The sequence below is a fragment of the Chaetodon trifascialis genome, chromosome 4 (genome assembly GCF_039877785.1).
Source record: "Chaetodon trifascialis isolate fChaTrf1 chromosome 4, fChaTrf1.hap1, whole genome shotgun sequence".
Classification (NCBI taxonomy): domain Eukaryota; kingdom Metazoa; phylum Chordata; class Actinopteri; order Chaetodontiformes; family Chaetodontidae; genus Chaetodon; species Chaetodon trifascialis.
In genome coordinates this window covers 24,491,443-24,518,893 of record NC_092059.1, presented here as the reverse complement: position 1 = coordinate 24,518,893, position 27,451 = coordinate 24,491,443, and the positions used below count along the sequence as shown (strand labels likewise).

General features: G+C 41.3%; 2 protein-coding genes across 2 annotated transcripts in view; both read right to left on the bottom strand.

Moving 5' to 3' along the window:
* The window catches only part of gmds (GDP-mannose 4,6-dehydratase), a 157,928-nt gene extending 147,984 nt beyond the window's left edge, over positions 1–9,944 (bottom strand). Inside the window, exon 1 of the mRNA XM_070960866.1 lies at positions 9,713–9,944. Within this exon, the coding sequence (XP_070816967.1) occupies positions 9,713–9,811 (99 nt within the window). The 5' untranslated portion in view covers positions 9,812–9,944. The remainder of the gene's footprint in view (positions 1–9,712) is intronic.
* Positions 9,945–17,035: 7,091 nt separating this feature from the next.
* mylk4b (myosin light chain kinase family, member 4b) lies at positions 17,036–25,126 on the bottom strand. Its single transcript, XM_070961382.1, has 12 exons — positions 24,599–25,126; positions 23,152–23,233; positions 22,061–22,472; positions 21,678–21,907; positions 20,782–20,887; positions 19,921–20,014; positions 19,137–19,246; positions 18,851–18,992; positions 18,422–18,492; positions 18,196–18,324; positions 17,731–17,962; positions 17,036–17,080 (listed from the first exon to the last, which is right to left on the bottom strand). Exons 1-12 carry the CDS (start codon positions 25,124–25,126, stop codon positions 17,036–17,038), a joined length of 2,181 nt encoding a protein of 726 aa, XP_070817483.1.
* Between the last annotated feature and the right edge of the window lie 2,325 nt (positions 25,127–27,451).

Sequence of the window (27,451 nt, the reverse complement as noted above, 5' to 3'; positions counted from 1 at the left end):
TGAACAGAATACAGTGAACTCAACATTGTTCACGCCAAACAGCCTTTGATTTTCATGTTTAAGAAATCCAACATCTTTAGTCCTTAAAGGGCTATAATTCAGTTCAATTATCCCATTACACAAAGACCACACAACACAAATCAAATAGAAGATACATGGGTGTAATGACAGACCTACACTGTATAATTACAAACATGTTAAATGATTTTAAAAACAAAATCTTAGACATATTAAGGATTGAAACATGAAACAGCTGTATGCTTAGCTTTTGTCTGTTTTAATATATTCTCAATGCATTTCACATTGTTTCCTCATTTTCTGTCTTTTTTTTCCCAAAATAAACCCACTATGTCTATGTATGAAATTCCACTATTAAAAAAAATGTCTACGAATAACAAAACATAAAAGTAGAGGAAAAGAAAGGTTAAGAAGGGCAAAGTGAGACAGAAATCCCGGAATTTGTAAACACACAAAAAAAAAAAAAAAATCAGTCAAGAGAGAAAAGACAGAAGAAAAAAAAAAACTAAATCTGATGTTGATGTAAGACTAAATCACTCCATGTGTCGGAAGAATGTTAACAATGTTCGCTCATCAAAACCCCCCAACCCCCTCAGCACTATCATTAGCTCCAATCAACATTCCCATCATCATCATCATCATCATCATCATCATCATCATCATCATCATCAACACATCGTCAGTGTGTGGTGTGGTTAAGAGGATGGATATGCATCAATATCAGAAGGTGACATTGTTGTGTGTGTGTGTGTGTGTGTGTGTGTGTGTGTGTGTGTGTGTGTGTGTGTGTTTCTGAAGTACTACACTCACTCCAACATGTTCAGGTCACCACTACAAACACCGGCTGTGTCAGGAGCTGAGTATCTTTCGACACTAATGTCAATACAATGCCAGAGCTTCAGCGTGATTCAAAAGCAGTACTTTTACACAAAAAACTTTCCATTTCACGTTCAAGCCGAGAGCCGCTGTGCAAGACCTTTCCAACATAAGATGCAATAACTGGCAAAGTCCTGACCAAAATCAGGGACTACAGCATCAAGATAAGTATCACTGGCAATCTGACCAAATGACATGTTTTGTTATGTGACAGATTTCAATGCTACATGAAACAAACACATGGCAGTTAACATCAAAAGCACACAAGTATTGAGGTTCAGTGCTGATCTTTTGCTGCGGCCACAACTCTTACCAGAGAGAAGATTGTGAGCACAGTTGTCTTTTTTTTTTGTTTAAATCAAACTCACCATTTCTGATACGCTGCATCTCTACTCATGAAAGCTATGGGAAGACAAACTGGCAGCTCTCCTCCACAGGTGACATGAATACAGTCATTTTATTCGCTACACTTTTTTTTCAATCAATATTGGTGAGATGTGAACAAAGCATGACAGGTGACTATTTGGACAATAAAACAATGCTGTATATGCAACCTCTTCAGGTATCTTACAACAATAAAATAGAAAAAAGCAAGCAATAGGAAAAATAATTCAACTCTGACCATCCCATTAAAAACAATCAGTCCATGGGAAATGTTTAAAACCATATGACAGAAAGCTGGAGGAGCAGCAGCTGACGTCAGTTAATTCTAATCAATGTTTAACTATTATCTGATTAAATGTTTCTAAGACCTGAAACATTTCTCAGTGTTGGGAACGCCTGACTTTCTGTTGTGTGTGTAGGGCTGTGACTACAATTATGTTTATGATTGTTAAAGCCACATATTATCATCTTAGGCATTAAGCATTTGATCCATAAAATGGCAAATTAAAGTAAAAAATGCCATCAAAATTTCCTAGAGCAAACAGCACTCATGTTTGAGAAGCAAGGGGCAGTGAATGAATATATACTGAACAGTATGAACTGAAGTCCTTTTCCAAACCCCAGCACTATGAGCTTAGTACCCCCTGCTGGTGGGATAGTGAACTATTGGTATTACTATCACAAAGGATACTCAACCTTTGATACCAAATTAGGGTTTGATCACCTGCCCACCATTATGGCAAAAAAAATACCCAATGGAAGTTTGTTTTTGGTTTTTTGTTGGACCCAAACCAAAATTTAAAGAGCTTGGTCTGTGTGCCTGCAGGTATTACGTATTTATGCAAACACAGAGTTCATGGGCGTACGTCAGTTTGTTTGCCATTGTGTATAAGCTACAGATGAATCACTTTAATGGGCTTTCATTAGACCGCAAGGAGAAGCTGCCAAGTACGCCACTGGCCGGCAATTAGGCTTGATAGGGTTTAATGGAGCCCACAACACCCACAAGCACATGCACACCAGGCATGTCACTGAAACTGACGAACAGAGCTTCATGGTAGCAATACCAACAGCACATAAGAAGCTTTTCCAGGCGTCCACTTCACCATACTGATTTATCCATACTGAGTATCCTGGAAGCCACTGTGGAAGAAAACAATATTATCTGTGTATGTTGATGTCAGTCCCTGCCTTTCTATATGACAGTAAATTCTGTGGGACAAACTATTTCACAGTGATTAACAGAAACCTGAGTGATACCTTCTGCATTGTGAGGAAAGGCTGGGCCAGTCACACCTCAACTATCAAAGGAAACCAACTTGGTCTAGAATCTCTGCCTTTTTGTCTTTTGTCATTACGATAGCAATGTTAAACACTGAAGTGTAACCCGTTTTATCCAGGAAGCCTGGAAATCAGTTCAAACTGTGGTGTACTGAGCCTATGTAACTCTACTCAGACAGACTTGTGAGCTGGGTCTCTCAGATGCCCTTCCCCTGGGGCTGACACAGAATATAGGTCTTGGGTATGGATACTTTCACTGGGTCTTCCCTCTCTCAGAGAATCACTTTGGCCCAGCCCATACTTTTTGTTCAGACTGTTGTTTCCTGTAACCCTGTCTAAAGTCCTGGAGTCTTTGTATAGTGGTTCTTCACGAGCAGTGTCTCGGGACCAGCTGCTTTACAAATCCATGACAACATGGAGCCATAGAAGTTCACCTCTGTGGGCTCTTAAAAAAAAAAAAATTCCCATCACGATGGAGTTACATTATAACCACATATCCACCATTGGCAAATATTACGCTTACTAAGCTCTAACTGTTGTCACTTGCCAGTGATTTTGTTTTTGTTACAGTGTTGATCAGGGGTTTCTAAACTTATCACTCAAAGGTCTGTATCTGATTCTTACTCATGGTCAGGGGTCCAGAACAAGTGGTGATAAAAAAATATTTCATCAGTTAATTAATGTCACATCTCTTCTGACTGGGCCAACATGAAACAGGCAGACAAGGCTCAGAGAGTTCATCCATATTCATTTCTGACTCAGACATTCTGACACTAGTTGTAGAAATCCGAGTACGGGAAAAACGAGACACATCCTGTAGTCATGATTTAGGAGCTGATAGCGACTTCTCTGGTCAAACATTAACGTGTGAACTCTACAACACTCTCTGCACCAGTAAATGTCATCATGACAACGATGTTAAGGAGAAGGAAGTAGACCACATTAAACTCACATTCATCTGAGGACAGGATCACTGTGAACGATCTGCAGCTCTGCTGAATACTCAACATCATTAACACTTTATTGATCAACAGTAAATTCATTTCAAAATGGGAAACATCACACTTCATATATACAGCATATTGTAGCCTGTTCATGACAGGTGTGGTGGGGGTCCTAAACTGCATTTGTTCAAGGGCCAGCATTTATCTGTGGGGACCAGACTTTTAAAAAAATTACATTTATTTATGCATAGTTAGCCTATTTTAATGAGTCTTTACCAATGTGAACAGAAACATAGAAAATCCATAATGAGAACTAGATACTGGACTAGAAAAGACCACCAAGAAGGCAGTCAGTGCTCAGTACAAAACCCACAGTTCAGCGACCAATGAATCAGCCCTTATCACAACTAAAAACTCCTCTTCTGGGACTCAAGAGTTGGCCAATGAAAATAAATCCAATAAAGTGATGCTTTGTGATTCTCTGTGAGTATCAGCTTCTGTAGAACAGGTGAACTATGAATTATGTACTTTTTTTCATTGCAAAACCGACAGTTCAACTAAAAAAAAACTCACAAAAAAAAAAAAACTACTCCGTTTGAGACTCAGTACAACAGTTGGCCAACAAAAATAAACCCAATGACGCCTTGGGAGGGGTTGGCAAGCTGACTGACCATCGCCCTCAGGATGGACTGGACATTTACATTAGGTGTGCAAATTGTCCCTGGCTGCTCCAACATAAACCCTCATAGGCTCTCTGTTTCTTTCGCTGGCATCTTTGTGGTTTGTTGTGCATTTGTTGTGTACTTCTCAATGTCCTCACCCTTGCAGATAATAAATGATTCAGGCTGCAGTTAGCAGTTGCCCTCTTTAGCTCTGCATTCAACATGCAGCTGCACATCACACCAGACCCTCTGGTAACATTGCTGAGAGTGCTTGATTTTCTGAAAGTCTTGCCCCTGTTAAGGCCTGGTGATGGGATGTTTTGTCGCATCCCTCTTGGCAGTTTAGTCATTACTCCACCAAAAACATTGTTGCTGCTACTAGGGCTCTTTCCACGTTGGCTGATTTGGCATAAAACTGATGGAGACATTTTGATGATCACTTTAAAATCAATAACCAGATCTCTATCAATACACCAGGTCTGAAAACAGCAAACGGACGACCAAACCAGTGAGTCTTTACATGCAGTGCATAATCCAACTTTGCATTCAGGTGATTCGCCAGTCTTTCCCATTAATGCCTGTGGACAGCAGACCCACGGTCATGGTAAGAAAAACAAACACGTGGTTAATGTTGTGAATGGCCACAGTCTGGTTAGCTTTATGAAACAGAACTACTTGGTTAGGTTTAGGAAAGGAGCATAGTTTGGGTTAAAATAAGTATGTCGACTTACATCACATACGTGCCGTATCTTAAACACACATATGGCCACATGTACTTTTGGGTACTTTCATCTACAGCAATGCATCATAGTTTATAAAATCATCATGTTATGTATAATCTGAGCAGCAACTAGTAAATCGGCCTTAAGTTTCCAACAATGACCAAGAATTTCATTATGACGCATAACAGGTCGCAAATATTTGACTAAAGTAACCTTGAATTTGTACTCAAGTACAGTACTTGAGTAAATGTTCTTAGTTACATTCCACCCCTGACACTACGGCTGACATATGCAGTTTGCTTGCTGGCTAAATTGATTCAGCTTTTTACCACAAACTGCAGCTGAACATATATCTCTTTCTGTCTAACTACAGCTTACCAGACTTCAGTCAGAGGAGGAATCAGCCTTGAAGGAGCCATCAGCAGCCATTATGAGCAACAGAGGAGACGTGCGCACAGATTCTTAGCTTTATGATTATTATTGCTGGCACTCACTCTCATTCTACCCTGTGCTGCTAACAGTGGAGTCAGTGGAAGGAGGCGAGGAAGGAATGAGAGAAGTGTATCAAACGCCAGCAGAGGATGAAGAAAGGAGGTTTGCAGCAGGAGCATCAAACAGCTCGAGGGGTCGTATCACAGTGAAGTTGTTTTCCGAACCAGAGGAGCTGAACAAGAAGTTTGAACCTCACAGCCAAAATAAAGTTTTATTGTGGAACAGAGGGGCCAAACGTGTCCTCTTCATAACCCTGGATCGTAAAACAGCACTATCAGCCAGAGCCCCTGCCCGGCTCTGCAGCTCTGCCTTGGCACTCAGGTGGTCTCCCATAACTCACACCCTCTCACCCCAATACTTCACACTGAGACAGCAGTCAAAAATATTCAGACTGAACAGCATGCTGCCCTGAAATTTATGAACAGTAGTTAGCCAGGCGATTTATGGCATCACTGTGACCCCGACACCCTGGCTAGTGACTTCTGAGATGGTCTATCCAGATGCCTGCCTGCACGCCTCCTGCACGGACTGTCGGTATTCAACAGTATGGCCCTGACAGGCAGAATAAAAATGAATTAACGCTGTTATTCTTCGTTTTCTTTTAAAGAGGACAAGGGGAGAAGATGCTTTGAAAAGTACTGCTTGACAAAGGAATGTGAGAGGTTTAAAATGTCTTTCCAAGACCTCTGATAGGTCTTTCCAGGGCTGCAATCCGGGAACGGTCAGCTGACAACTTTCACCTCGTTCCATGAAACATTCCCCACGTCTCTGCTGATTCCCTGCTGCTCATTTGCTCTGATGAAAATTAATTCCCAGAAACTGACAATGCACACACTACTACAACAAAGGAGACATGTTCACACACTTCTATCTACACACACAGAATCACTGATGAAAAGGCCTTGCCACTACAAAAGTGCTGATTCAAAGAGTTCTATTCAAAGTTTTATTTCCAATATTTATTGATAGATAGAACTTTTCACAATATGTCTTATATGTTATATAGGACAGTTTATGTAAATTCAATTGCATTTATCAGTAAAATATGATAGTATATAGAATATATACTATATATGAAAATATATAGTAATGTCTGATAAATACCTGACAAATCAAAGTACTTCTACTTGTTGTAAATCCCATGTTGCAATATTGCCTGCAATGGCCTAATAAACCTACAGATATCACAGGGATAGATGCCGCAGTATAAATAGGGATGGGAATCGAGAACCCGTTCCAGTTGAGATCCAGTTCCAAATGAAATATCGGTGAAACCGGTGGAGCTTGTGCCCATCTCAGTCACATGCATGTCTTTTTCCTACTCTGTTTCTACAGTGTTCAGATTCAGAGTTAATAAAACAGCTGCACTGAGGCTGACAACCTGTGTAGACCTATTTTTCTACCACATAGAAAACTGATCAGGAATCAGTGAGGGAAATCAAGAATCAATAAGCACGGACAAATAGGACCAAGAAAGCAATAAGTAGAATCGATAATGGTATTAGTATTAACAAAATCTTATTGAGACCCATTCCCAGGTATGAACAGAGAAGCTAAATCTCTACAGATTTAAGAATGTCAGTCTCAGTATATACGGTCAGTATGGGCTTATAGAGAAAAAAAAAAGAGTAAAATAAATAATGACTACTATTTTCACAGAAAACCACAAATGTTGGGTTCATCCTTAACACTGATTTAGGATTTATTGATTTATACACACCTGTGCACAGAGCAAGGTATAACTTCAGTATAATAATGCAACAGGATGGAAGATAAACTCAGGTTTGCATATGGACTGAACAATAATACACTTTTAAATATATAAGATAACAAAATGTACGGGGAAGACAAAATTTGATGGTGATAGTTTGGCCAATATAAACTTGCTCACAAAAGCTCAACACTTCAACAAGCTCTCAAAAGTGCAACCACATTGATAGGTGCAAGATGCCAGTTTGTTGAAGGCTTCGTGGCTTTCTGTGCCAGATAATGTGTTTCTGGTCAAGCATTGTAAACATGCAGGAGTGTTTCTCGAATGTGAGAGTAGCCTCTGTCAGAGCCCCTTATCCTGTGTGTTCTCGCTGCATATGGAGGCTGACCTGCAGGAGTTTGATAAGACATAATGTTGTGTGACATCAAATTCATTGATATTCATTAAATTTGGAATATTTTTGGGAATTGCTGTTTTATTCATTCACTGCACGGATTCATCACAAAGCGAGTCTGATGAGAAAATGTGCTTAAATCATAAAACACAGAATCCAGAAAACTTTAAATGAAAACAACAGTATGTGATAAGCAAATATTAGCTGATAATACTGATCAAATGATAAACTGTTTTTCATGACATAATGACTGAATAATGGGTCCTTTTCCTTTCCTATTGTAGCCCTGATGCTGACACAGCATCCCCACCTCCAGGCAAAACTATAAAACTATAAAAAACAAAGCCATAAGAGTAATATGATAGCAAACATTCTCTACACCATCGTCACTCGAGTAGCGTCACTTATCCACTGACTCACACTGACGTCACTCTCTTTGGACATGAATACCAGTAAGGCCAGTTCTGCCAAGCTACCACTCCTCTCTGCCCATTGTTCACACTTTTCTTTAGGTTATGATCCCTAAGGTGAATCCAAGTCAAGCAATGCAGTTTAGTGCCCATTCTTTAGTCAAGCAGTGCAATATAGCTCCCAGCCATTAATCATACTCCATCAGCTGCCTCTCCATACAAAGTTCAGCCAGCTGTGCAGCTTAGCTCCAAGCTTATGGTATATTTTGCATCCTTCATCCTATTCTCACTTTTCAAACTTGTCCAACTCCTTTCTACACTTTTCTTCTGCTTTTATTACTATATCTACTCATTCATGCTGCGGGCTTCAGCTGCCCATTCAAACCTAATAATGCATAATTAATAATTCATAGATTGTGGGTTTTATTAAAGGTTTATATTTTATTCATATTACTTGGATGCTTTCCCACTTTTCCAGCTGTTCATTCTCCTTCAGCTGCTTCTCCGTACACATTAAAGCCAGCAATTCAGTTCAGTGTCAGCTCTTCCACGTTCATACGTCTACATTGTTGACATCAGCATCAACTGAAATCAGCTTCTCAACATCCAACATTTATACTGCAATTTCTGAAGAAACTGCTGATTGTTTGTGCAAAAACACTTGCACTTGCTCATTTCATCAAAAATAATCAACAGAATAATCAATCATACAAATAATCATTGTTTGAAGCCCTACTCGTGATATGTGATAATGTGTGAACCTTATATAACACTGATAAGGATTTCAGCCTTGCCAGGCCATGTTCTGCATCCTTCACATCACTTTGGGGTCACTAAACTACCCAATTTACATCAAATCACAGGCAGTTTCAAAAGAATGACTCAACAAAGTCCAAGATATTTTACCACTCTAGTGCTTGATGTCAAGAAAGCAGAGAAGTATGAGTACAGGTGACAGGGAGACGTCAACAAACAAACAGTTAAAACCTGTGTATCATCATGATATCAAGCCACCCCTGAATGGAGGGATCACTGAGGGAGCATTATGCCACAATTCATATCCTCTATAAACCTGCTTGCCTGGCTGTCTGCTGTCATTTAGCTGCTCCAGAGGGAGTTTCAGTGGGCAAACAGAAAGGTGCTAATGTGTAACCTGACAACTTCCTTGTAATGGAAGCAGTGTGGTCTTGCTCAATAAATACGTCTCTTCCCCTCTGACATTAAAAGGACACAATGATGGTTAACTTTGGTGAGACAATGGCTTCAGACCCAGCTTCAGTGTCTTTTGGCTAAAGTGGTCAGTGTGAAGAATTAGCACAGCTCAAACACCACCGACAAAGCGCAGGGAAGATAACGTTTCAGGGCAAAGGGTAAAGACACGCGGGTGGCAGGCTGCACCATTCTGGTTCCACCGGTTCTTCAAGGGGCAACGGCGCGTGCGTCTGTGCGTGCTTACGTGTGTTTAGGCTGTATGTTCGTTTGTGCTGGACACACATGTTTTTTTCATAACATTTTGTTTTTCACCGGTGCCCACTGCCGCTGGAACACGAGCGACGTACCTCTCTAGGGATCGCTATGCGGCGCTGAGGCATCATAACTTTCCCATCACCTACTTGTCGACCGCGCCGACACTGACCTGACACAGGTGTAAACCCCCCGGAAGTTAGGAGACGTTAAGGTGTTTTTAACAGCAACAGAGACACACAACAACAAAAAACTGCAGAGGAAAGTCAGTTGTTCGTGGCTTTGTCTTTGAGCAGCACGGTTCCTGATTCCTACAGTGTGAACAGATGCTGGAGTTTGAATGAGTAATGTTACCTGTCCGGTGATGCCGGTGATAACGGCCACCTTCCTCGCCCTCTTCGGCTCTCCGTTCAGCGCGGAGCTCATGTTAGCAGGCTCAGAACTCTGGGCCATCTCTCACCGGGTGGATGTTTACAGTCTGCTGCGAAACCGACAAAAAGCTACTGTGTGTCCGCAGATAAACCTACTTGTCTGTCAAATTTGCTTCAAAGCCGGCGCACTTCCTGGGGGCTTGATTGTGGTACATATCAGGAAGCGGCGGTGAGTTCAGCCAATGGGAAGAGAGCATCTGAGAGTAAGAGAAGAGGCTTCTTTGAAGAGGGCAGGGTCTCTGCGAGGGCTGGAGGTGGCTCGGTGCAGCGCCACGTGGAGGATGGAGGGAGAAAGGCAGCTTCCTGTTTTATTTGACAGGTTGTTTTGTCCGGCTATTTGTTGTTCAGCAGTAAATCTCAAAAATTCACTCCATGATTTCAAGTACTAGGTATGGTTTATTGTGCAAATCCCCAAATGTATTTTCTAAAATTTCCGACATTTCTTGCTTTTCTTTCTAGAGTCTATTCTATCTCTACAGTAGTCTATTACATTTACTTGAATTAAAAAAAATCTGGTATATGTAGCACATGGTTGCGTATAATCAAATGTATATTGATGCTGATGTATTGTCATTGTTTGAGTGCTTTGCGATCATGAAAATCTAAAGTGGATGGTATTGCTATAAAGGCCCAAAGTGCTCAGTATTAAATAGACTGAGATATTTTGAAATAATGTCATATTAATAAACAAAGAGTTTGTAATATAACCAAGAAACTGGGAAACATTTCAAGAATGTCAAATATTTAAAACTCAGCTCAGTAGTTTGAAACATTATTTCATCCTGGTTCTTTTCACAATAGCGAATTGAAAAAGAGTGAAACGTATGTTGTTTTTATTCATCTACTGCAGTTTTTATTTCAAATGTTTTTGCCATTTCTCCCACTATCATAATATCTCTCTTTATCACAAAGTCTTTGTCTGTCAATCCAGTGAGCCCGACTGTCACAATGAGTCTGCATGAGCTAACCCTTTATGATCCCAATAAGTGCATATGTCAACATAGAGTTGTTGCATTTCTTGAATTGTTTGAAATAGTAAAGAGTCACTCTTCTGTGGTATGCTGTAAAAATGTCTAGGAGCATACAGATTACAGCATTCAGATGATAGGTCATCTATAGACCAAAAGTCTATACCAGCATAATAAAAATTATCTGGTATTTAAGGAACACAATATTAGTGGTTAGGTATCAGAGTGCCTTTCCTTCTCTAACATGAGGGTCTTAAGTCTCTAAATCAGGGGCTGTAAAAGCTAAAAAGGGATTTTTATTTTTATTTTTATTTTTATTTATTTTTTTTTTTTTTTAAATAATCCATTTTCAAAATCACTACAGCAGTGAAATGTGGGTCTCTACTGGCTCTGGACAAAACAAAACACTTCATACTCTGTAGCTGAATGAGTGTCACCACAAGACGAACAAATCATTCTAAACTTAATACTTCAGTAAACATCCTGGTCAAACAGCACAGAGGAGGATCTGTTGGTTTCATGCTGAAGCAATACACATAATGAGTTAGCACAATGTGGACAGTATTCTTGTTGAATGAATGCCAATGCAACAAGAACAAATACTACAATCTTCAGCTACAGTATAAGCTTTGTACACATCTTAAGCTTTCTAAGGCATCTGCAAAGGTATACCATTCAAGATACATAATCCCTTTTATTTACCACTGGAAACCTTTACCCTAACCCATGTGATAATATGTGTGTGCACACACTGTAATTGTTCTTAATATGTGTTACAGCAGCACTGAAACTATAAAACACAATGACCCTGCCAGTCTTTTGTGTAAATGTAGGTCAGTAAACATCCTGGTAAAACATCACAGGAGGATGTGTTGGCTTCATATTTGAGCAGCAGTAAGAATGAGCCAGCACTCGATTACTGTTGAATGAGCATAAGTACCAGAGAACAAACAGCCGACGCAGTCACACTGTCAAGAAAACCCCTCCTCTCTTGCATGTGGCGATTCATTGTTCAAACCAACGGGGGCGTAGCTTTAATTTTAGTAAAAAGCATACATTTCTTAAAATACCAAAAATGTGTATAATGATAAAGAAGGGTGATGTTTTCATTTGCTGCTATGCTGAAGCGTCTTGAGTTTGGTGATGTCAGTGAAGCAAACTGCAAGTATTGCAGCTTTAAAGTGTGGTAGGAACAAAACACAGAATACAACACGTGATACTCTTATAAAGTGTGGAAAAAGGTCACCTTATTTCAGGAGAAATTTAAGAGGAAGATCTGGGTTTGACTGGTTACATTTACTATAGAATTGGTCTGCCAGTATGCCAAAATAAACACAATTTCAGGAGCAGAACTTAATATATCGACCCTGACTGAAGGATTCATTTCACATCACTTGAGACACTATCTTAACAGAAGTGATCAAACACTCAGAGCAGCTCCTAATCTCTTATTATTCTTGTATATTTGAGCATATATCACAACATCTGCTCCGGCTGAGAGTGTCAGTAGCGCTGTGAAAGCACTCTCTCACTGCTCGACTTCCCACAGCGCACAGCATGATGGGAGGTGTGATTTCATTACTGTCTAAAGAAAACATCTTTGTGTAAAAAAGAAAAAAACAAGTGCCTGGGGTCCTGAGAAGCACAGCGGTCTGCTCATCCACCCTGCCCGATCAAAAGAGGACAACACAGAGCTCTGTTCTTCCTCGGGGCTCTTCTTCTCTTCTCTTGTTTGGACGGCAGGTGTCTCGCTGTGTGTCCACTGCTGTGCAGAAACCTTTATCCTTCACACATGTGTGGTGTGTGTGGGAACGCTAAAGAGTGCAGGTTTAAGTTTATCTGAGAGAACAGCAGATGGAAGGTCACTCTCGTACTGCAGCTAGCAATCACCCCGGTAGTTATAAGTTTGTTCTTCAGTAAGATCCAAGCTGATGTCCCCCTCGGTGTTCACCCACCCCTTCTGAGGAGTCCGTGAGTCACAGTGAGTTCACAAGCAAACTGGAAAAGTAAGTTTCCCAAATGGGTCAGTAGCAACACAAAGAAAACAGCTCCTCTTCATTTCTTTGTGAGTCCATCAACTGCGTGGCTGTGATACTGACACACCCTGAGAGCGTCTGCACCTTTGTGTGCATCTGGCGCAGCCTGCTGGTTTCCATTGTCTTGATCTCTGATGGCAGCTCTGGTGGAAAATGCAATCAGATCCTTTTCTTAAGTAAAAGTGATATCACCCTGTGATAGAAGTCCTGCATTCAAAACCTTATTTAAGTGAAAGTGTGAAAGTGTTGTCAGCAAAATGTACTTTAAGTATGAAAAGTGAAAGTAGTCATTGTGCAGTGAAATGGTCCCTGACAGTGTTTTACTTTCATATTTGATGTTTTTGGATTAATATAACTGCTGCATTCATGTGCATGTTGTATTTTACTGCTGTAGATGTTCAAGATTTAGCTCATTTTTAATTACTTTATAAACTGTTGCACAGTTTAATCTGCATCAGTGCATCATATTCTATGAGATCATCATATGTTTGTGGACTCGCTGCCCAGTGAGACCCGCTTATCTCTAAAAAGTCAACTTTTCATGAGCTCAGAACAACAGCTCTGACACAACACATTTTCCAGCTAATCCAAGAGGTTTTTCCAAAAGTTTATTTATGCAGGATAATTTTCTGAACGTCCTTCAGTTTATCACAACATTCACATTCAAAATCACGAAATCTGGAGATACATGGTTTTCATTGGACAGGAAAGGTATGAAAAATTGTAATCTGAAAAGTAATTAGTAACTAATCTGTCAGACAGTAGTGGAGTGGAGGGTTATGTCAGGTAAAAAGTGCCATATTTGCCTCTGAGATGTGGTGGAGTAAAAGTATTAAGTTGCATAAAATAGAAATACTGAAGTAAAATACCTTGAGGACCGCCACTGGATGGCAGTCCAGTCACTCTTACACAGCTGAGGCCCAGGTGACCTCTGGAGTTTGGATCAAAATGGCAAGAGATAGGAACCTGAATATCATCATCACATATTTTTGTCCTGATGGGAGTGGTCTCCTTCTGAGTGACGAGGCACCCACCCACAGGACACAGGGGCTCACTCAATGGTTTGATGAGCATGACAGTGATGCAGATCATATGTTATGGCCTTCACAGTCACCAGATCTCAATCTAATTGGTCAAAATCCTTGTGTCCCATCATCTATTCCAGCGCTGAACCTAAAGAATGTATTTTACTGAGACTTCAGACAAAAATAAACAGATCTTGGAGATTTAATCGAGATGAGGCTGTGAAATTATTTATGTTAACTAATTGAATTTTGGTCGGAGCTGGATTTCGTCTTCTCTTCCTGTTCTCAGAGCCCCTCGCTCGCTTCAAAGGTTTGATTTGCACTGATAAATGAAGCTCATTATGGGACAGCAACCTGATAGTTTGACGGATGTGAAAAGTTCCCCACGTAGATGGCAAATACAAATTTGACGTCAGAGAGAGGCTACATGTGACAGAGTAAACCCAGAGCTATACTCCATTGTCTGGAATATTTGTGGGAAAAAATTCTTTTTCTCAGTTGGGAAGCTAACTGCAACTTCAGCATATCAAGTATAAGAAATGTCCTCATATTTCTGTCCAAGACTTTGTGCTTTGACCTTCACTGGCTGTCTTCTCTTTGTCTGGAAAGAAGCCCTCATGCACAGAGAGGGGTTTGATTTCTCAGATGAGCGATACTGAGGGGGGCGTAGTTGGATCTCAGTTGTTAAATGAGATGTGGATTCTCAGCAGCTGACCGTATGAAGAGATGGAGAATCCTGTGTGATCACTGCACTGTACTGGACTTAAGTACAAATTTGTGGTATTCGTACTTTGAGTATTTCCATTCTATACAAATAACAACAAGCTTTAGTTACATTCTTGAAAATTGTTTCTCTTATTTTTCATACCCATCTTGTCCAGTGAAAACCACACATCTCCAAATCTGGTGATTTTGAACTTGAAATTTCTTGTGAGCTCAAAAATGAGCTTAACCTTACGCATGAATACAGCCACAATCAATCTAAAAACATCATATGATAGTAAAGCAGTGACAGGGAGCATTTGACTATTTTACTGCAGAATCACTACTTCCACTTTTCATACTAGTACATTTGGCTGATATTACTTTCTTAGTTTTACTTAAATAAGGTTTTGAATGCAGGACTACTACTTATGGGGTATTTTCATAGCATAGTGTTGATACTTTTGCTAAAATAGTTAAATCAAGGGTCTGAATACTTCTTCCGCCACTGATTAATCACTGGACATTCAACCACTGGCACAGAGATTCAAACAGAACATCTCATCATGAGTCAGATCAAATCATTACATCTAACTGACTGATTTCTGTCAGTTCTTCTTGTCCAATTCTCAGCTTGAAAGATGAAATCATAGTCTGAGGATGAAGTACAGGCAGGAGCACTTCTACTTCAGTATTTCCACTTTGTGATGACATTTAATGTATATGATGACTACGCAATGTTTTTTTCATTTTCCTACTTGTATTCTGGAAGCAAGACGCCCAAAGAGGAAGCATGATTAAGTCATTGTTGCCTTTGGAACATGATTTCCAAATATTTGTCTTGTTTCTGTAGAAATTTATGTGCAGACATTTTCCCTTTCCTTCCTTCATTCAAGGCTTCTATAGAATGTTGATTTAAGAGTGTGGACATGCAGGAATATGAAATAGATATTTACAGTCTCAGTGTAACATAACAAATGATCACACAAAGTCCTGATTTTTAATTTTCAAAGAGATACACTGTAAGAAATGCTGCGAATGTTTTCTAGTGTGCTTTCTTCATTTGCTTGTTTATATTCTACATTTATTTATGTCTCATCATTACACAAGAAAACTTGAAAAAAGTATCATAAATTGAGATAAACAAGAATTCAAAATCACAAAGCTTTTCCATTTCCAGATGGAACAGCCAACAACTGCATGAAGAACATTCGTCCAGTTTTCGTTCCCTTAGAGAGAATGGCACAATAAAGCACCGACTGATGTCTTCTCTGCTCTGTTATTGGCTCTCCATCAAGCTGAACGGTGCATTTACACATGTAGCATGTGCATAACTGAGTGACATCTCCCCTGAAAATAACCCCATCTTCAACCAAAGCTTTGCACTTCAAGTACAGTCTGGTGTTGAACCAGTAAATAAATGAACACAAGAACCCAGTAGTATTCTGCTGTTCGTTATGCCTTCATGGAAGGTGAGAGTGCTACTCCAAACTGCCGAAGCAAAGGCAAGCTAGTGGCATGAACACGTCCAGAAAGAAATCCACTCTACAGGGAAAACATACCAGAAGAGTGTGCTGAATATGGCACAAACTGGGAAGTATTCAGCCATTGAGAAACTCACTTTTCAGGGGAATGAGTGTATGCAGGGTTGTGTTACATACAAAATAAATTACTGTGGTGTGACTTCAACCTCAACCAAGATCTACAAAGATTTTTTACTTTATGTTTCGCAACAGAGTAACATTTTTTTTATAAGACTTGTAAATGAAAAGAAAGAAAGAAAATCTGTATTCACAAAAATAAATCATTTAAATAATAGCATTCAATCTACATTTTGTTTAAAGTTGTTCGCTAAATCTTGAAGAAATATGCCAAAAAGTGCAAAGCATGCAACAAACCAGGACAACATGACAAACTGATCACTGATAGAGGGAGACAAACAGTGCTAAACAGTTTGATGCATGAGTGTCAGTTATTCTCTACCTCTTCAGTGATAAACGTGGAAGTTATAGAAGTGACAAGCAATTCAGGATTTAATGCTTTGCCATCATTCCCTATTATGAAACAGGTGTCTTTGAATTTGGCAGCTGCACTAATTCACTGCCGAGAGTCCTCACTGGTTCAGTCTGATGTTTGTGCTCTACGGGACAGTTAGCATACTAACAGGTGATTTGGGCCTTGAAGGCAGCCTTACGAAGTCTCTTTTTTTCTTGCAGGCATCTCTATCACTATTCAGGTCAGAGCTACCAGCTGTGGAGCTAAGCTAACATAAGAATGCCAAGCAGAGAGTAGTTTTCCAGCAGCCATACAGGTATAGCAGCATTGGTCCAGTGTTTGGCTCCAGGGCCACACATTGTCAGAGGGCATGTGAAGGGCCTCACAGTGTTTCTAGGAGGGAAATGAAAGAAAAGGGCAGATTTCAGGTTTAAAATTCATAAGTAGTCATGTTGATGGCAGAGAAACAGTGCTTCAGGTTGCTTATGTTGGCTCACAGGAAAACCTTAATCTTACCTGCCTAGCTATCTGGAGGAGGAGCGTGTGTGGAGTGGCACTTGTTTTTCTGCAATGAGACGATCCATTGAATTAGTGCATTGGAGCAAACACATGAACACAGGTTTGTATGTCCATATACCATCAACTTTTAACTCAGCTTGTTTATTAGATCTACAGATCAGGGATGAACTTCCATGCTCATCATCACTGTAACTTTTGGCAACTGAACCACATAAATGAATCACCTGAGACGTGTTGTCTGCACACCAGTTCCAAACACACACTGAATGAGCTCTACAGAGCCTGGAATTACTGTAGAACTGTTCAATGCATAATCATAATAAACTGATCAATTGAAACATTTCAAAAAACAAGTCTAAATTGGTTAATTTGATATTTCATTAAATGATTCCATAAAAATTCAATGTCAGGGTTAATCGGAAAATAAATTAAAAGCTTTTAATTTGACTTTTTATGACGCAATTTGCTAATGTGTCTACCTATCACCTTCCATCTCATAACCGTGTGTCTGCTCCCAATGACTGCTTTAATTTAGTTAAGCACAAGAGCTCTGACTGGCCAGTTGTCATGTTCTGCAGGATGCTACTGGTTGTTGCTGTGGGCAGGAAAAGGCAGCAGCAGTCATGTTCAGAGGTCTGACCACAGGTCTGCTGAGTGGCGCGTTACGATGGTTTAATTATAGGTGCAGGTCATTACCTTCTGATTTAGCCGATAGTGCAGAATCCGGTCCGACAGCCAGGGGTGTCTGAGGGACTCTGCTGCGCTCATCCTCCAGCTCTTACTCTTCACCAGCAGGCGGGTGATGAAGTCTTTGGCCTCGTCGGAGATGTCCGTAAACTCCTCCTCCTCAAAGTTCCACTGACAGGCCAGGATGTTGTTCAGTGTCTCGTTGTCATCATCCCCCAGAAACGGAGACAAGCCGCTGAGCCTGGACCGAGAGGAAACACAGGTCAGGGATGCTACTGTGTGTCCTTTTGTGTGTGTGTGTGAGTGTGTGTGTGTGTGTGAGTGTGTGTGTGTGTGTGTGTGTGTGTGTGTGTGTGTGTGTGTGTGTGTGTGTGTGTGTGTGTGTGTGTGTGTGTGTGTGTGTGTGTGTGTGTGTGTGTGTGTGTGTGTGTGTGTGTGTGCGTGTGCGTGTGTGAATGGCCATCCACAACTCACAGCATGTAAGTGATGACGCCAAGGCTCCACATGTCTGTGGGGAATGAAACAAACTCGTAGTTGATGACTTCGGGAGCTAAAAATTCAGGTGTTCCAAAGTTGACCCTCAACTTCTCCCTGGGTTTATACCTGTCAGAGACACAAGAGCAGAAACATAAGAAGTATATCTCAGCTGAGAGAATCCTGTAATGACAGCATTTAACTGCAAACAGATGAGAAATGTTACCTCCTGGCCAGGCCAAAGTCAATGATTTTAATCTTGTTAGTAGCTCTGCTGACACAAAGAATGTTCTCTGGCTGAAAAGGAACAAAAGAGATGGATTACAGATAAAGTAACATAATAGAATTCAGATAAATTGCTGGTTTTGTGTACTGCTTTCTTGACAAATTCTTCCATATGTTGTGGACACAGCCAAGAGAAACAGGACAGAAAGTATTGTTTGCAAACTGTTTTTTAATGCGTCCTGTCATCTAAAAGTACATTTCTTATGGTCATTGCAGTGGACTGTTTACACTAGTTTAACCAAACTAAAAAGTGAGTAAGGACAGAATAGAGTAAAAGTAATGGAAAACAACATTTTAGTTAGGTCTGCGTTGACAAGAAATAAACCTAAAGATGTCAGTGACTGTGAGACTATGGATGAGGCAGGTTTACCTTGAGGTCCAGATGTAGGATGTACATCTTATGCATGTACTGCAGCCCTTCACAGATCTGCCGTATAAACAGCACCGTGTCCAGCTCTGTCAGGTTGTAGTTCTCATCAATGATGCGGTCAAACAGCTCCCCTCCCTCCACACTGCGCCACAAAGGGAAGCACATGCACACTTACAGCAAAAAAGGGCATGTAGCTTTCTAATATTGGCAATTGAGAACACATAATGTACACACACACACACACACACACACACACACACACACACACACAGGTACCCCGACTCACTATTCCATGACGAGGATGATGTCATTGCGTGACTCAAAGGCGGCATAGAGCTGGATGAGATTGGCGTGGTTCAGCTGGTTCATCACCTGGATCTCATTCCTCACCACCTCCTGAGAGAGAGAGAGAGAGAGAGAGAGAGACATACAGTACAAGTCAATTAACACACACACACAGAGTGAGACTGCCAAACTGGGGAAATGTATGGACGTTCATTCATAACAAAACTGATAACAAAGACAAAACTGTGTTGAGAGAGTGCATTTAAGAGGTTTGGAGAAAAACTGGGTACTCTGCCAACTATATGCTAATTTGACAGACAGACAGACAGACAGACAGACAGACAGACAGACAGACAGACAGACAGACAGACAGACAGACAGACAGACAGACAGGATTTGCCAGCACAGTCAGTGTTGTCACGGATGACCACAGACAGCAACATGAGCCAGCCAAGGATTTGGCCGTGTGTTTGGTGGGCTTTTGGTGGGCTCTGAGCTTTTTGAATATCTCAGATGATACTGTAACCACAGAGCTATGCTCGGACATCTGACCTCTCTCACATCGCTTTCAGATGACCCAGAACAAGAAAGACACAATGAGGCTGACAAATTGCCACCTGCCCGCACCGTCAAGGCTGTTGAGCTGTGTCTATTTTTGAAATGTAATCCTTTATGGTGCTTAGCAATGATAAAAGTGACCGTCCATTAGACTGTCTGGGGAAGCAGGCATCCCAGTGACATATACTGTTTTGTATTCAGCTTTCATTGGCTGATCATGACTGCACCTTCTCTTTCTGGCTCCTGGCTTTGATGATCTTGGCAGCCAACGTCAGACCAGACGAGTTCTCCATGCATTTGTGGACTTGTCCAAAACGTCCCCTAATGAAAAAAGAGCAATCACACAGAGGAGTCTAACACATGCATGGACACTAAAGGCAGAGCAGAAGAAGTGTCAGGCTTGAGAGTGTGGATTTATAAAACATGACTCATTCTCATTCTCTCAAACTATTTAGATTATTTTGAGTTTATTGTGGCCAAATAATTGCTGGTTCCAGCATCTCAAACAGAAATGTTCTGCTTTACATCACTGAATCGTCTTTGGATTATATTTTGAACTGCTGGTCAGACACAATTTTTAGATGTCTTTTTGGGCACTGAGAGGTTGTGATTTTTTATTTTTTTCTGACCTTTATAGAGCAAACAAGAGATGATTGTTTGTAAAAGAGAAAAAATAAATAAATTAACTCAGATTAATTGATAATGAAAATAATAATTAGTAGGAGCTCTTACTTATATAAACACAGCATAATAAGCTCCTTCAGTCAGTCAGTAATTAGGGCTTTATACTGGGCCATTATGTCAGAGATTTGAGAAATGTGCTCGCGTGTTGAGGTGTAATCTCCAGCTGAAGAGGCAGGATTTAGCACTGGTCTATTACATCAGAGAGACCCGCTATTTCGCAAGTTAACCCCTGAGGCTCACAATCATCTGCCCTTTAGAGGGTAATTAAAAAGTCTTGGAAAAAACTATTAGGTGTCCGCTCACATGGTGTGAGAGCCTCTGTTATTTCACTAGAGAAGATCAATGTGTTGAAAAGAAAATAAACTCCTGAGAGCGGGCAATTCCATGGTTCTCCTGTTACTCACCCTCCCAGGACCTCGTCCCTGTTGATAGTGTAATAGGTGGCTATCTGATGCGGTTTGGGAGTCACGATGCGGTGATCAAAAGGTGCTAATGGTGGGGGGCTTGAATCTGAAGAAACCATGAAGAAATACAGACAAAATGAATCAAAAGCTTGATGTCGCTGAAAACAGAGATGGAGGAAGAGGCCTCGGTCCCCAGAAACAAAGTGGATCAAAATAGCAACATGCTAGTGTCTCATTATCTGCTCTGCCAGCTGTACCGGCTGACATGTTAGTGATGCTTGAACAGGCATGGTGTTATGACACTGGATCTGTTTCAAACTGTGAGGAACAAAAAGTCAAATGTCACCAACTAACACCCAAGTTGGTCTACATGGAGAGCTCGCTGTACCTGAATATGTCACAAAAGTAGGACAATATGCAGGATTTTGGAACTAATCAATGTTTGGCCTGAAGTGCAAGCTTATGGTTGTACTATATTACCATTTCATTTTGGACTACAGAAATGTGTCTTTGTGACTGAAGAGCTTGTACTTTAATGTAAATGCTATAAACATCTCTATATATATGTGCAAAAAAGCAAAGAAAGCAGACCTCCTAACACAAAGTTGATGTTGAAGTGTTCTACACACTCTTCATTCAATTTAGTTATTTAAATACTTTCTTTTTTCAACTGCACCAAAAAAAAAAAAAAAAAAAAAAGTGATTTTAAGACCACATAACCAACAGGATCTGAAACCTTGAGCCAAGGTTGAAATTTCAAAATAAAAGTTGATCATTATTCTGGCAACATAAATTGAAAATTATACATAATAACAAGCTGCAAACACATTGTCTCTGTGTTCTCAATGGGAGCTGCAGGATTGTTTCTCACGCACTGTCAAAACATAATGCCTCACCAATGATGAATTCCTTCACTGCCGACTCGCCCTCCTTCCCCTCGTCTTCTGCCTCTGTCTTTCCTTCGTCAGATTTGGAGGCCTGTGGCTCGTCCCCCTCCACCACCCGTCCATCAGCGGTTTCCACTTTACTGTCTTCCACTCTGCTTTTCTTGAGGTCGTCCTTCACCAGGTCTTCTTCTGTGACACGACGTTTGCTGCAAGTGGCAACATCACCGACATCCTCCGAGCTACAAGAGATAAGACATTGAACACATAAAGATTTTACTTTATTATACGTGTGTGTGTGTGTGTGTGTGTGTGTGTGTGTGTGTGTGTGTGTGTGTGTGTGTGTGTGTGTGTGTGTTAAAAATAATATACTGACGCATATTTTCTAGAGATACCTTTCTTGTGTTAGGAGAGAGGTCTCGTAGATATCTGGGATGACACTTGTTGCTGCTTCTGATTGTGAGGACTCTTTTGCCTCTCCTTTAAGCTTTGTCTTGCCATCACCCTCCACTTGTCCAGCCTCTCCTGGACCAACATCTTCCACCTTTTCCTCTGGCTCTGACTCTGAGTCCTCAAAGACACCCCCCTCCTCCTCCTCCCCCTCCTCTTTCTCCTTGGTTGGCTTCTCCTCTGAGGTGTGTGGTCCATCCAGGATCAGCTCTGCTGGCTCCTGCCTCTTTCCGCCACTTCCCCTGTCCTCCCCCCTCTGATAGTCAGCCTCTGCTTTTCCATGGGAATGCTCAGTGTTCTGCCTGTTGAGCTTCTCCACCTGTTTCTGCAGCACAGGTTCCTTCAGTGAGGATGTGTCTGACGTGGGAAAAACAAAGCAAACAACCATAAGAGATCACTGCCACCCTGTAAGGATGTTTTCTAGCTCTAGGATGTGTTTTGAAAGAATGAACCCAGCATGGATACAACTCCCTCATGATATACACTAGCATTTGTTTTAAGTCCATTATTATAACCATGGGAACATTTAATTTCATTCATTAACATTTGGCAGTGTTAGTCAGTCAGTTTTGTGCACCCCTTTGATCCATAATGAAATGCTTTTGAAAGGATTGCCATAAGATTTGATACAAGATGTCAGAGGATGAATCCTAATGACTTTGGTGGCCCTCTGCCTTTTCATGAAGCACCATCAACAGGTGAAAATATTCACACTTGTCCAACACTAAAGTTCATAACAACATAATTCTAAAGTGATGCCAGAATGCTTGAATTCCTGTCAGTCATTGAATTTTAGATTAATGAGAACATGCTTTGATAATGTTGGCATGCTGAAATGTGAATTTAGCATTTAAGCATGGTCAGTTGGTCTCAATTAAAAAAAATCTAAGGGATCAGTACCAGAATTGTTTGTTTAAATTATGTATTTATGGCTATATAATCTAGTATTGTTTGGTTGTAGTCCACAGCTGATTATCAACTAACAAAGTGCGCCTCTGCATAAACTCATAACGCATCATTTCCTGTTCGAGCCTACCTGACGTGTCTTGGGGTCTCCTCTTCTTCTGGGCCTTCAAGCCCTTCAGGCTCAGTTTGCCTTTGTCTTTGTCATCCTTTGCCTTGTTGTAGAAAGAAGAAACAAAAATCAAACAATCAGACAAAGGATTCACACAGTGACAGACATGAAAAGTCCAGAATCTGGAGTGGGGCCTTGTATCTGAAGCAGCTCTTTTCACCTCACTGATGGCAACAGCGTAGTCATATATGTGTTTCCATTTGCACAGTAGTCAAGGAGCAAGCCGAAGTGTTTGTTAGTGTTTCTATGGTTGCTCCCATAACTCAAGTATGATGTTCTGGGGAACAGATGCCTCCTCCAGGAGAAAGGTCACATATCTTCTGTGGCAGATGATATATGCTGCACAACACCACTTCAAATGTACGGCAATAAACAAACATAATATAAGGACAATATCAAAAAATATAGAATTTTGCTGAATGACACTGATATTTTTATAGGATGGCAGGAAAAAAGTTCATGTGATCCCTCCTACAATGTCCCTGTCATTTAATATGTGTGACAGAGGCTGTCTGGTGTAATAAATCTGTTTGCTTAAGCCCAAACCCATTCCTAGAAACAGCTTCTGAATCAGCAGAATCCAGCTATGTCAGATATTCCACCTCACGCACAAAACATATGCAGACATCCTGCAAAGACAGGGCAGCGGAAGCTCTGCACCAGTCCTCTGTGCATTCCTCATATTGCTCCAAGGAGCAGGAATAACAAAAACGCACAATGTGATGCAGACAATATGTGGCTTCATACAAGGACAACAGCCCGGCTTATCAATCAAAGCAGCAATGGCACCTATTGAGAACAGAGCAGGTGAGTGCTAAACTGATGCTGTGCAGCTGCAGTCCAACCTACTGCTGATAAAGACAGTTTAGATAAGATAACCAGCCTGACTGTAATCATTTACACCTCAGAGGCAAATGGCAATCGCTGCACAAAGGAAAATTACTTAACATTACAGAGCACATGTGGGAGTACAGTGCAGCTAATAATAGATTTACAAGGAGCCATATCAGAACTAAAAGGAATGAGTAGCAGCTTTACGTGCCAAGAGGGACTTTAAAAAAACTGTTACAGCCATTTAAAGATGTTTGTATTTTACTTACAAAATCTTCAGGTTTTAGAGCGCGCTAACTATTACGTTTCTGCCAATTGGACACATAATCAAGAGGATGTCATTTGCAGGCTGTACTTAATGCAGCTGCTGCTATGATCACAATGCAATAACTCCTCTCACTATGTAGCTATTTACACCACAGCACGCAGTAATAGAACTGTGGGATCATTTCATTGCATCTTGGTCAGAGTTAGGAGCAGAAAACAGACAACTAGATGGAAGAACACTTGGTTGTCAGGTTCTTTTAGGCCACACGTTGCTGAAAAGTCTTGCTTGTAATGTTGTTAAACCTCTCACCTTCTTGTTGGCATTGTTTCCAGGCTGTTTAAACAGCAGCTCCACCAGCCTGGAGCTCTTCACCACCTCGCCAATGAAGCTGATCACTTGCTGGGTGCCCTCCACCAGCTTCTCCACCCCTTCCAACCTGCGTCCCTGACTCTCCACCCGCTCGCTGACCCTCTCCACTGCCCCGTGCAGCTCCCTGCACACCTCGACCCCTGACGCACGTTTCCCCCCATGGCCCTCTTCGCGCATAGAGGCCAGATCCCGACCCATGCCCCGGACATCCTGCGACAGGCCATCCAGCCGGGTCAGGACGGTCTGCTGCATGTTGAGCAAGCACTCCATCTGAGAGCTCAGGGAGTCCATTCGGGTCTCCATGCAGCGCAGGGTGGCATCATGAGGGGAGGAAGGTGATGATGAAGATGAAGAAGCTTGGGACTTGTCTGATCCATTCAGAGACAGCTTTCTTCCACCAGGCTTCTGACCATGAAGAGGGTTTGGATCGTAGACTTTGGCCAAAGAGTTGACAAGACTGGAGCTCATGGCTGATGTACAGCAGATGTTCTCACAGAAGGCGAAAACTTTTCACTCACTAATTAAGTTCACTTTTATGCAGGCTCAGTGGAAACAACGACAAAATCATACTATCAAGACAAAGCTAGAGGCAGAAGAAAAGGAGAGGAGGGAGAACAGAGATCTCTCCCTCAACAGTGGACCACAGAGATGAGTTTTAAGAATAGCAAATGGCTGCCCTCCAAATTAAAGCGCAGCCCCCTGTGGACGTCAGGGATTGAGTGGCCAGTGATAAGAGCTGAGGGCTCGGGTGTGCAGTTGGGGATTGATGTGGGTTAGTGGGGGGGGGGGGATGCTGGAGGGGGTCGCTATGCGACATTTGAGACACTTCAAAAGCCCTTCAGTCAGGTGTCAGAATCCCAAGAATTTGTGACTGAAATATGACGCCGGAAAGAGTACGACAAACAAATAAAATGTAGAGTATAAAGGAGAATAGAAGAACACCGAATCTGATGGGGAAAAGCTCCTGCAGAGTTTCAGCACATGCAGTCGTGTAAGTAAACAGTGCATTTTGCACCACATGGATCTTTTTTTCACATTCTGTGCCGAAGAATATGGTCTTCACATTGTTCCATAAAAGGAAGCGGGGTGACAGGTGCGAGTGCGCGCAAGGCCGCAAAAACTCTATTAACCACTTGGACCTCTGTTAAAGACCCAAGCATTGTGGGTATTTCTGAACCTTGTCAAATGCCACTCGGGTCTCATAACTGATTTGTTTTTACCCAGAGGATGTGTCAGCAGAACATTGCATAACTGCCGCAAAACCTCAGGGAGGAGGCCTTGTGGAAAAAGTTAAGTTAAGGAAATTTGAACAAGACTGGTTTCATTTGGAGTTGAAAGAGTCCGCAAGCTTCCCAATAAAGACTCAATGTCCCTGCAACGTGAGGGCCGAGACAACAGATGAAAACAGGAAACAGGTGATACAGCTGACAATTAAGAGGTGTTGATACAGGAAACTCACCGCACACGTGTTTTAGCTGAGAATCAAAGAGGATGAACTGACAGAGATACACAAGTGGAAACAACACATAAGATCATCTTCATTAACAGGCACAAACAATTGTCACTTATTGAGATGTGTCTGGCCGTGCACACTGAGCTCAAGCTTTTCCACGTCTCAGCACAGTGGTATCTGGAATAAGCAGGGTGACAAAGCGCCGGCGCCTATATACTGGCACCCATCTGTCAACACCGGAAAAACCTGACCTGTACTCCGTCCCTCGCGCTGTTCCCAGTACAGACAGCTCGTCAGCTGTCAGGTTTAACACTCGTATCCCCAGTGCCAACTTACCAGCTAAGGTGAGAAGGAAAGAGGACACTGTGCAAGTGCAGGCACATACTGTGGAAATACACATTTGTTCACTGAACGGACGAAAGAGATCACCAATCAGGAACAAGGTTTTGTATAGCATATGTAGCACTACCAGTCCTATATCTTAGCCCTAACCAGCTTTTAAAGGGTCACCTCACCCAAAATTAGCTTAAAAGAATGTATTCAACAGAGCAGAATCTTTTTTTTTTAAATACAAAATCATACTTACAAATCATAACCCACATTGTAAGTAAACTTTGTTAGCCAAATGTTTCTCTCTTCACGACAAAAACAGAAACTTCTCACATTGACTTCTTACTGCAAATAAACATGTCTTAAAGAAAATATGGTGCCACTGAGTTTCTTTTGTGCGCTGTCATCTGTTCCTCTGTGAGCAACACAAACTAAATGCCACAGATCTCCACTGTATTTAGAACAGCAACAGCAGATATCTCTGGCCTGAAGCTAAAACACCTTCATTTGACTACAAACACACTTCAAGCAGCATTAATTGACTTTTTGGTCAGTTAGCGGAAGTGGAACAAGCTATGAACACACCATATTATCACCTTATGAAGTTATTATGACAAACATGTTCATCAGCAGCTGCTTAATGACACATCTAGTGGATATGACGCAGTGAGTCCAATATTCACTCTGCTTTCAGCTTTGTGTTGTTCTTTGGGAACTCCTGAGATCTGGCTCTCTAGCGACTAAATCGCTGTTTTCACCAGCTAGCTGCTAACTTTGTTGTATGGAACATATTTGGTCTGAGCAAGTTGGATTTAAGAGCTATTTCACTGAAAACAAATGACTGCTCCTGAAGTAAACACGACAGCCTATTGCTTATGCCACAACCACTAGATTAGCTGTCTGACGACTTGTGATAGATGGCTAATAAAATGCAAGAAGACACATTTGGTTGATTAGTCTGGGTGTGGTGTTGAGGGCAGTGGCAGGTTTAACTGTACCCTGCTGGACAA